The 11490-nt window shown below is 37.4% G+C and overlaps 1 protein-coding gene and 1 long non-coding RNA gene across 3 annotated transcripts; one reads left to right on the top strand and one right to left on the bottom strand.

Moving 5' to 3' along the window:
- Nucleotides 1-722: 722 nt before the first annotated feature.
- Nucleotides 723-1185, bottom strand: LOC107837333 (uncharacterized). Of its 2 annotated transcripts, none has more exons than XR_001663348.1 (3): nt 1158-1185; nt 943-1042; nt 723-863 (listed from the first exon to the last, which is right to left on the bottom strand). It is a non-coding gene; the product is annotated as an uncharacterized LOC107837333 (long non-coding RNA). The 2 variants fall into 2 exon arrangements; XR_001663347.1 differs by having other exon boundaries at nt 943-1048; nt 1158-1178.
- Nucleotides 1186-3252: 2067 nt separating this feature from the next.
- LOC103144920 (uncharacterized) lies at nt 3253-6890 on the top strand. Its single transcript, XM_007562093.2, has 3 exons — nt 3253-3286; nt 3542-3654; nt 5687-6890. Exons 2-3 carry the CDS (start codon nt 3581-3583, stop codon nt 6555-6557), a joined length of 945 nt encoding a protein of 314 aa, XP_007562155.1. The 5' UTR covers nt 3253-3286; nt 3542-3580; the 3' UTR covers nt 6558-6890.
- The last annotated feature ends 4600 nt before the right edge of the window (nt 6891-11490 follow it).

Raw genomic sequence — 11490 nt, 5'->3', positions numbered from 1 at the left:
ACTAAATTTGAACATACTTTAGCATTGATGTACTTAAACTGTACTATTTTGGAACAACTTTTTTGTGCTTAGTATATTTTAATAGTATTTAAATGGTATTAAATTACAACTTTTAGTATACTTTGTATACTTAAACATACTTTTTTTGGAACAACTTCAAGTTGTACTTAGTATACTTTAAGTATAAATTTTTTATACTTATATAAGAGCTATATAAGAGCTTGATTAGTATATTTTGAGTGTACTAATTCTGTCATAGAATTATATTAAAAATACACTTTTAATATACTTTAAATATATTTTAAATATACTGCTAATATAACAGTAATGTATTTAAATTATACTTAATTGTTAGTTTTGAGTTACTGCTATTGCTAATAAAGAACAATTTTTATTACTCATAAAAGTCTTCTTTATTCCTACTTTCCTATTTTGTACATTACATGCATAACTACACTACAGTACTTACTTTGTTTTAGGCTACAATTACACAGAAAGATTAATTACACAAGATGTTCAATGTAATTCAAATATTTGTTTTATTACCGACATTTTAAAATTGTCCAATTTTACTCACAATTTTATGAACTTTACATAAATTATCAGTTTACAAGTCAAAAGTGAACACAATGAACATGAAAATTTAAGTGACAGAAAACATTAAAGTTATTACTTTAAAGAACAAAAATTATAATTGACACTGTCATAAACATAATATAAAACCTTTCATCCAACTTTTAAAGCAAATTCTCATTAAAATTGTCATTATTTACTGAATGACACTTCATGACACTGTTGGTATGTTCCTAACATGAGTGAGGATCAACAACAGAACATTCCCATTCACTTCACCTTACAGAAACCTACAAAAAAGAACAATAGAGCAATTAAACAGAGAAAGCATTTGTATTTAAAGAGAACAAAAAATGGCAAAAAAAATACAATTTCAAGACGTTGTGGACTCGCTGTGTATGTGACATCATGAGAACTGATGATGATTGGGACCGGATGCCTGTGGTGGAAAAACATTTCTGGGTTTCTTCTTTGCCTGTTTATGTTAGAAGTAGAAAAAAAATACTTAGCAATGTCATAGAATCAGTTGATGTTGGCAATAACTATGAAGCTGTTTTAAGTGTGGACTTAAGGAGACAAATTACCTTAAAATCTTTCCATCCATGATCTGAACACACTGATCCTTGCAGGGTGGTGAGGGGGGCTGGTGGTGCCCATCTCCAGCAGCCATCAGATGAGAGGCAGGGCTCACCATGGACAGGTCACCAGTCCATCACAGGGCCCTGAAAGTCAACAATAAATAAAATGTATGAAAGAGAAATGTTAGATTAACAAGGAGAAAAATTCTGCCCAGTTATCTTTAAATCAAATCATGTTTATTAAGCACTTGGTGTTGGTAACACAGCATTTTTTGTTGTTGAAAATGTAGCTAACTCCTCATTAAAAAAAACAAAAACAAATTTACATCATGAAGACAATGTGGAGGTTCATCCTCAGAGCTGGTTGGTGATCTGGTGGAGTCAGAGCTTCTTCTGAGAGAGAAAGTCTTTAGGTTTACTAACAGGCTGGAAAAAATGCAGCAAAAGTCCAGACAGAAACAGAAGTTAACAAAAAGGTTCTGGACCATCTGCAGGTGTTTCACAGGCAGGAAGACCAGGTAGGAGGCTGTGGCAGGAGTCACAGTGTGAGACCATCGACTGCACCAGACAACTTTTAATTATAATTAACATCAAATTTTTATTTTGAGTCTTTCTAAAAAAAAAATTAAAAATTAAGTTCCCTCTGCTGCTTTGTCATATTTAAACATTTATTTCAAACACATAAACAGAAACACATCAAATGTATTCCTAACAGTGAACACCACTTCACCTGAACTCGTCTCCCAGCAGTTGTGGCCTGCAAGGCTTTCTAAGTACAACTGAACACAATCAGAATCAATAACATGTCTAGATTATCATGTTTGTTCAAATAAATGGTTTTAATTTACTGTCAGTAATCTACTGTTTTTTTGTGTAATGTATCTCTTGGCTGCGCTGCTTCCCATACCTGCCTGTGTGGATTAGCAAACTTTCATCCAATCAGATTTCCTTCTCCATGTGTTGCTAGGGTCAGTCTAATCTGCAGGGACTTCAGAATCAGGAGAGCAGAACTACATTCAATCCACAATACAGCAGTGCAACTGTTGTTTTAACCAATCAGCTGACAGATTGTCCTCAGCGCCTGCTGGAAGATGATGTCAGACATGTTCTGCTCTCTAACTGGATGACCAGATGTTGCTAGCTTACTTATAAATTAGTTTGTTTTTTTACACCCACAATGGCTGATGGACAAATTGGAATGATTAAAAATCTGTTTTCTCTTCCCAAAGAGCTGGACATCATAAAGAGAGAGCGGCCGAGTCAAACTCTGAAGCTCTTACACATCAGTTTTATATAAACAGTAAAATGGGAGAAATAAAAACTGAAGAGAATCTGAGACTGAGATGAATAACATCAGAAATTAGTCGTAATACAATAAGTCACAGGCAAAAATCACAAATTAAAAATCTATAATCTTACAGAACATGTTGTTCTGTCCTGTGTTTCTCCTCTATGGCTCTCATGTCTAAAGTATTTCTTGGTTCAGACTTTAACATATTTATATTTACTGATTCATGCATCAGTTCAGGGTTTGCACATTTAAAGGAAAGGCTACCAGGAGCCTGTGAAGCAGCTGCCGTGTTTCTGCTGTTTTCAGGTAAAACATGTGGAGAGCTGCTGAGTTACAGTAAATCAGCTGATTGGCAGGAAGACGTTTGGCAGAGATTCCTGAGCCAAACCAGGTCAGAGGTGTGTTTTCATATCAATTGTTGGTATGTAGAATGATGTCATTGTGATTACCTTGCATAAAACTCCTCCAGTGTGAAGAGTAAGGAGTACAAAGCCAGAAATACAAGATACATTATACAAACCTAATGATTATTTCTGTTTGCTGAGTTTCTACCAGATGCCAGCATCACAGAGCAGATCCTGCTGCAGGACAAGCAGGTTTTTCTGCTCAGTTTGAGCTGAACTCTGGTGTTTACTGAGGTCAATAAACTTTAAAACCTTGACATTCACAGACTGGAGTCTCAGGGGATTCACAGGTTTCTCTTTCAGTGTTGTTGTTTATTTTTTATGGCAGGAATTTTATAAGGCGTGTACATGATGTAATATGACCCGAGGTCTATAAATAAGGCTGCTGGATTTTACCTGTTAAACGCCCTCATCATTTTTACCTGAACGATCTGCGGCAGGTAAGAGAAAATGCAGCTTAGCTTTAATAAACTCACAGTATTATTAGCAAATATTATTAAATAGTTAGCAATAGATTTATTCTGCACTCGAATCTGGTTATTACATCAGAGAAAACATTGTTCGGTCATACAGAGTTTCTGTTTTTTAATGAAAGTATAGCGAACAGAAATGTGGAAATTTAGATTAAAATTAAAAAACTGGTTCAGCAGTTCAGAATTTTCTCATTGTAAAATGATTTTGTTTTCCTTCCCCAGGTTAAGAGTTTTGTTTTTGATCCTGATTATCCATCAACCATGAACGACCTGAAAACTGATCTACTCCAGGATCTGCTGATTTCTCTAGTGAAGCTGGAAACACAGTTAATTTTGTAAGTTTCTCAAAGTTTAAAAGACGTCAAAAAAATGTTACTGATATTCTGAGCAAAAGTGAAAGTGAAATCTAGTACAACTTTGGTTGGTTGAAATGAATTCTTCGGTTACAGAAAGCAAACATATCAAAGGAAACAACTTCAGCAAAACCATAAAAAACAAATAGACATTTTCTGTTAAATTTATCATTTTATGTTGCAGTTTGTGAACTCAATCTCAGCAGGACAATGACACAGCAGCAAGTCTACCATATAATAAGGGCTAAGACTGGATCTATGTCCAGTTCAATGTCAGTGGTGTACCCTGAAATAAACACTTTATGCTCAATTAAAACAATTATTAAAAAGCAGACTCAGCCAAAGGTCCTCCCTAGACTCAGTACTGGTTATTATAAAGGCTTAAAAAATAATTAGGGTTTCAATCCATCCACCAAAAGCTTAAACACAACTCAAAATATTAGTGTATTTAACAACAACAATTACAAATGACCTAAAATAACGTTTAAAAAGTTAGCTACATACATACTCCCCCTCTTCAAGGTGGGTAAAACAAAATGGCGTTGGCGAGATTCTTCCAGAAGCAATCTTGACCAAGTATCTGGATGCTTAACATTTGCATTCTGGTGTTGAAAGCATTGACCCGTTACAACTACGTCAGTTAATCATTCAAGGCACCAATTATGGAAGTCGGAAGAGAGGGTCGGAAGTATAGAACAGCTTAAATTGTTTTCCCAAGTTGTTTTTGCCAGTTTATTCATGGCTTCCACTTGTTTGAGTGAAGCTAATTTGTCTGTGAACGTAACACACCTGGTTTGGGATCATAGACGGTGATATTTACAAGAGTTTGAAATAGCTAGCTTAGAAATAGACCCATAAATCCTCCCTTTGACGTGTTAGTCAAATTGCCAACTTTCCCTGAAGTCACACAACATAATTTATATCACTATACTATAAATGGCGTTTCCCGTTACACTAAAGAAGCCTTAAACAGGTACAAAAGAGGGGATGCTAACCAGTTTTTTTTCCATACATGCTAGGCTACATGACAGTGCAGCATTGTCTCCATGGTTACTAAAGGTTACACACAGTACCTTCTCCATAATGCAATATTTGATATCATCTTTCTAATCACACTTACTTATAAAGTATATGAAATTAGTCTTCTTACCTTGGAAAAGCGTTCGCTGCAAATCCGTGATTACAACGAATACACTAAATACAACACTAAAGTCTCAACACAGTACTCTAATCGGTAAACACTGATATTTTCACTCTGGCCAGTTTGCTGTGTAACTACTGCAGAAGGAGTATGGAGGACCACAAGTGTCAAACTCAGAGCTCGAGGACCAAATTGGGCCCGCCATTCCTTCCTATGTGGCCCTCTAGACACAACGGGGCTGCAAAGAAACTTCAAGATAACAGTTGTGTCTTTAAATATTTTATCAATTAAATCAAAGCAGTTTTATCGTTTTACTGCCAAATTTCATCAGTCAGTCCTTTTAGTTTTGTGTGGAAATTCACGCTAAATCAACTGATCCCCACTCTTTTTCACACTACATAATTGTGAGTTTATTGCTAATTTTCTGCAAAAATGGTCAAAAACCTTTGGTTGAAGTAATAGCTAACTATCACCTGCAGGTGGCATTGTTTCCTACTTCTACCGCCTCAGCCTTGCTTGGTGTCAAGTTTTAGTCTTTGATGATGTAATGAGTCACATGTACCGCCTGCATAAATGCAAATATAACAAAATTCATTGAAAATATTTCTAAATTAGCACCTCAGTCACTTTGATTGCAAAATAATTCACACAAAAACAATAAAATCCTGAAGAGACAGTTCAATGTGAAAAGATGTTCAGTATTTAATTTGAAGAAGTATCAAGACAGAGACATGTTTACTGATATTGAGAGTTTGTTAATAGATTTTACTAATACACTCTGATTCTGGTTTAGGGGGTGATTACCAGGACATGTCATACTTTACAAGAATGCACCAGATGTATTTTATTTTAATTATTCTATTTTTTCTGCAGGGCAACTTTCCGGAAACATATTCACATCCTTGAAAGCACAAAGGGCTCAGACGAGTGGAAGAGGCTGATGAAGCTTGCAGAAGACAACTGCACCAATCAAACTGTCCTCAAGTGGCTCAAAGAAAAACCCTCCACCTTCTACCAGCTGGTGGACATGTTTAATTTCTTTAAAAAACACATAAATGAGGAGGAGAAGAAGAATCACAGTGACACTGTGGACATCACCTTTGTGGCTCATGGATCAATCGGAGATTTCATGATCCCAGCCAGCTGCCTGCTGCCTCTGGCCTCCATCAGGGACGTGGTTCTTTATGCTCCCTGGAACTGTGTCTCTGGGGGTGCAGAGATAACACACGCCATCGCTACAGGACGGCTGAAGCCTCAGCACAGAGTTTTCTACTGCTACAAGAAAGATGGATGTCCAGTTCCTGATGAAAAACATCGACCTGTGAAACTACCGGACCGCTGGAACTCAATGAGGCAGGCAGGAGACCAGATGATCCCAAACATCTCAGTTAGTCCTCTACGACCAGACGATGGGGTTTGGAAAAGCTTTGAATCTCTCACTAAAAAATATGGTCCTATTGGGAGAAACCGGATCATCATCCCCTTCATCGTCCCAGAAGAAAAAGCAGAGATTGTCCCGTTCTCTGTGGTCACCTTGGCCCTGTCTCTGGTTCTGCTCCAGTCCAGGTTCAAAGCCACCGTCCACCTGGACGCCTGTCTGACTGACATTTCTGTTGGACAGAAGTTTGACAGAGAATATCTGGAGAAGCAGTACGCCTGCGCTGCTGATGGGACTGGAATGATGTGTTCTAATAACATCTTCAGTTTCTCAGTCATAGATTATTTTAAGAGTTTCTTCAGTTAAACATGTTTATGTTAATCCAACTGAGATTCTGCATAGGACAGACGATTATTAATAACCTGCTTTCATCTTGGCTCAGACGTCTGACAACTGAAAGCACCAAGAACCAGGAACTGCTCACGACCAAGAACACTCTGAGGCTGAACAGAAAAATCTGTGATCAGTTTTCTACTGTGATCAGCAGAATCAGACATTTGCTGTTTGATTTTTTTGAATCATAATTTAAGATTTTATTAAGATTTTGTTTTTCGCAGAACATGAATCCAGTTTCACTCCAGTTTCAGGTTGGAATGAAGTCTCAGCCAGAAAGTGATCAATAAAATATATTGAAACTGATGACAGATTTTTTGCTTTCAAACTGAACTGTGTCAAACAAACCAAACCGTTTGAGCTACCTGTTCCCCTCCTCGCCTCTGGGGGCGCTGCACCAAGAACTACTGAAAAAACAAACACAAAACCCTCTGATCTAGACACTGAACACAACTTTCTTCTTTATTAAATGATAAAATATATATATAGTGGCATCAGACCTTGGCATTTGTAGGACTTCTCTTTTGTCTTTGGGAACAGATCCCAAAACATTTCTCCCGCTAGTGTTAGACTATCATGTTTGCTTTGGTTACCCAGAATGCACTGCGCCAGAGTCCACTTCCTGTTTTCAACGAGGTCTCCTATTAGGTTGACATTCACATATGAATTCGAACTGCACCAGATTTCACTTCAACCGAACCGAGACCGAGGTTTGTCAATGACCAGACGTCACTTCTTCGGTCCGCATCAGAGTTTGATTAGACATTCACATCTACCCAAATGAACTGGACTTTCAAGGCAAATGAACTGAAGTTGGATTATAAAGGACCGAACTGGGCAGGTGTGGAAGCAGCCTAAATCACAGAAACATGCTCTGATTTACACCAAACTGGATATGAATAATTATTGTCATTCATATTGATATGTTGTTATTGTAATAACTGGTGTGTGACCCTTCAACTAACAAATCAAGTGAAGCTACATTGAATTATCCTTCTTACTATTCAGAACGTAAACACAGATATTACCTTTAAATTACCATTCAGGATAGAGAACATTTTTTTTTAGTCAAAACTCATTTTTATACATCTACAATGTCATTACAGACTGTCAGACAAAGGCGATTTTATGTTAAAATGGCCTGCCATAAACAGTGATGCCTCAGCAAAAAGAAACATAGCATTAACCTTTGAACCTTTGAACAAATGATGATTGTCAGGTTGATAAAGAAGCAGAAAATATTTTAAACATCGTCTTCAGGACGCCACCTGGTTGAATGACAGCGTTCAGATAAACATGTCGTCATTCATACCGCAGTATTAATAGAGATTTTTTCCTCTTATACATATTTACTCAGGGATTTCTTTAGATGCTCAGCTGTGTACTTAATCTCTGCAGGAAATACCCAGTTTGTCTCGCCTTGCAGGTAAACATGTCATCAGTGGTCTGATCTGGTAGGAGGCCGGAGAAAATAAGAGTCCAAACACAGCTGCAGTAATTCACTACATTTAAATAGCACCAATTCCATCCATCCATTTTCTGTACACTCTTGTCCTTAATGGGGTCGAGAGGATTGCTGGTGTCTCTCCAGCTAACGTTCCAGGTAAGAGGCAGGGTCACCCTGGACAGGTCGCCAGTCTGTCGCAGGGCAACACAGAGACAGACAGGACACACAACCATGCACACACACCTAGGGAGAATTTAGAGAGACCATGACTAACGGTCATGTTTTTGGATTGTGGGAGAAAACCTGAGCACCCAGAGAGAACCCACCATGCACAGGGAGAACATGCAAACTCCATGCAGAAAGACCCCGGGCCGGGAATTGAACCCAGAACCTTCTTGAAACAAGACAACAGCTCTACCAACTGCACCACTGTGTTGCTATGTTGTTTTTTTTCTAGTCATCCAGGGTTTTGTCATATATTCTCTCTATCCTTATTTGTCCTCTGCTTTTATGTCATTCTTTCCCTTTAAACTTTTCTCTCTTTTTCATCTTCAGGTCCATCACTTTCAAATGTTTTCCATACTTGTCATAAAGATGAAGTTAAATCAGATCGATTTAATAAACTTTTTTCAGACTGAATTTATCATTTCGTTTTTTATGAAGCTTTATTGCATCTCCCCAAACTGAAATAAAATATATGAATAGAGTTTTTATTTCTTGCACATATTTACTCAGTGACTTCTCTGGAAGATCAGCGGAATATTTTCACTGCAAGGAATCCCACGTTTGTCTTGGCCTTCACTCCTTCCTTCGTTCCCAAATCTGGTTTCATTTTGCACAGAGAGACATTCATTCACACGTCAGATGAGGTGATACAGTTTTATAAGATATATTTTGCCAGACACTAAACTATTTGAAGCTGCTTTGAAAGAAAAATATCATATGCAATTAAAACAAGATGACTTCACCCAGTAAAGGTTGAGGTGAGGTCAATCCAGGGGTTGGAGAGATTACTGTCCTCCTGACACTTTGAATATATGAATTTAATCAGTCAAAAAAGATAATCAAGTAACACAATTATTTACATGTCAGAGAATAACGTTAGGAAAATAAACTAAAATGTAGAAAACAGCTTCTGTTACCTTGTTTCTCACAAAAATTTATGTAATCAAATCAAAATATTATGTTAATCTGACACATTTAAAACCAACAACAAACTAAAAGAAATTATAGATGGAATCATGAAAGCAGAAGGAAATTAAGATTAAATGTGAGAAAAGGGGGGAAATAATGTCTTGATTGTTTCTCCTTGTGGCAGTTTTTATATATTGTGTCTTTTAATATGATTTTAATCTGGTGTTTGGTTTGGTCTGTTGTTATGAGGTGAACAAGTCTACCTCATAATTTCATAATAAATGAAAGAAGTAGAGAGTTGATTATGAATATTTAATGAAAAAATAAGAACATACAAAAACAAAACAATGGGAGCACAGGGAGCCAGAGGAGAACAAAAAAATCATAAATCCAGGGAAATTTGACAGCAGAAGTGTTTAAGTCCTCAGAGAGTAAATCCAGAAAATTGGACTTGTTCTGATTGGCTATCTGGCTGCAGGTGTGAGGGGAGAGAGAGAGAAAGTGCCACAGGGGCGAGGGAATAAGTCTAACACTACAGAATGAGTAGACATAAGGAACATAATTAAACTAAAGTTACAAACATAATAAACTAGAATCACTGAGAAAGAACTGAACTAACGGAAAACAGAAAAAGAATGATATAATTAAAAGAAAGACACTAAGGAGCACTGAATGTTGAAACTAAAATAAAACCCCAAAACAATCCAGAACCAGACAAAAGAACCACAATCCTAATTTGTACATTTCATTCTGAAATTAATAAAAGAAAACCCCTCTCAGCTGTTAAAACTTTTACTCTGTTAGATCTTGTTCGTTTAATCATATGGACCACCTGAGTACTTTCTCTAAATAAGCTTAACCTTTACACACCTTGGTAAATATTGGTGTTTATCGCGTCATGTGTACTGAATGGAAAGTGTGAATCAGAGGGAGAGATCAGGAGATCCAGCTTCCTATAAAATGCCTGGTGGATTTGAAGCTCAACCTCAGGCTGCACAACTCAAAGGAGCTGCTGACCAATTCGCCTCTGGAAAACCTCATTGGACCAAATCCCAGCTCTGCTCTCCCTGCAAGGCGGCTGACACAGTAAGCTTTGTGAAACCTGGTCTTTTAGTCTGAAACTAACACAGACATGCTGCATTAGGCTAACTAAATTATCTAAACTTATTATGTCAATGTTATTATGTCAATGTCATATCAGTAGAGGTCTAGGTTAGCCATGTTACCTTTGACAGCAACTTTTTAATTAGTTTTAGACAGTTTCATCAGAATTGTTTCAGTCTCATAGGCAGCACAGTGGCACAGTTGGTAGAGCTGTTGCCTTGCAGCAATAAGGTTCTGGGTTCAATTTCTGGCCCAGGGTCTTTCTGCATGGAATCTGCATGTCTCTGGGTACTCCGGCTTCCTCCCACAGTCCAAAAACATGACTGTCAGGTTAATTGATCTCTCTAAATTCTCCCTAGGTGTGTGTGTGCATGGTTGTTTGTCTCTGTGTTAATATGAATTATTAATAGGAGATTAATTATCTTTCCTTTTAACCAGTTATGGCATAATATTATGATCTGATTATGACAAAAACAGTTTTAACTTTTTTCAAACATCTTTATTTTTCTGACCTTGCTTTAAATAACAATATATTTTAAAGAAGTTGGCCTGCTCTGCCTTAAAATTATATAAATTGGCCATAACAAATTACATTTTTCATTAAATAAATGTTACTGTTGTGGTGGAAAATTTATATTGAAACTCTTGTCATGGGTTTCAGTTAATTATGTTGAGTATCAGAGTGTTTTCTAATTTCTCTTTTGAGGAAAATAGCATGTTCGAGTATTGTAAGTCTATGTCACGGTCTCTCTCTCTGTCCCATCAGGCTGATAAACCTCTGCACACGTTCCAGCCAAACCAGTGAGTCCTGGTGAAAGACAGCTGTCATTGCCATTGGAAGTCCAGGCATTAGTTGGGACCCTATCAGGTTCTACTGACCACTCACACAGCTCTAAAAGTTGAAGGGTGCACTTCCTGGATCCACACCAGCCACTGTAAGACATTCACAACTGAACCACCTGTCAAGATCCGTGTTTTTGTGTGTTTATATTTGAGTTTTCTGTGTTCAGTCCCGTTTCCCTGTGAGTCTCTGTCCTGTCCTCCCCGTTGATTGCTCCCCAGGTGTGTCTCATTCCCTTAATTACCCCGTGTGTATTTATACCCACCTGTTGTCTGTGTTCTTCGTCGGGTCCTTGTCTATGTCGTAGTTCGTCACGCCAGTTGAACTGTTAAGTCCTGGTTGTGTTTGTCTATTGTCGTTTGTCTACTCGCCAGTTGTAC

This window comes from Poecilia formosa, unplaced genomic scaffold (genome assembly GCF_000485575.1).
Source record: "Poecilia formosa unplaced genomic scaffold, Poecilia_formosa-5.1.2 Scaffold134, whole genome shotgun sequence".
NCBI classification, from domain to species: Eukaryota; Metazoa; Chordata; class Actinopteri; order Cyprinodontiformes; family Poeciliidae; genus Poecilia; species Poecilia formosa.
Note: the sequence above shows the minus strand (reverse complement) of the source record. Positions and strands in the feature narration are given on the sequence as shown.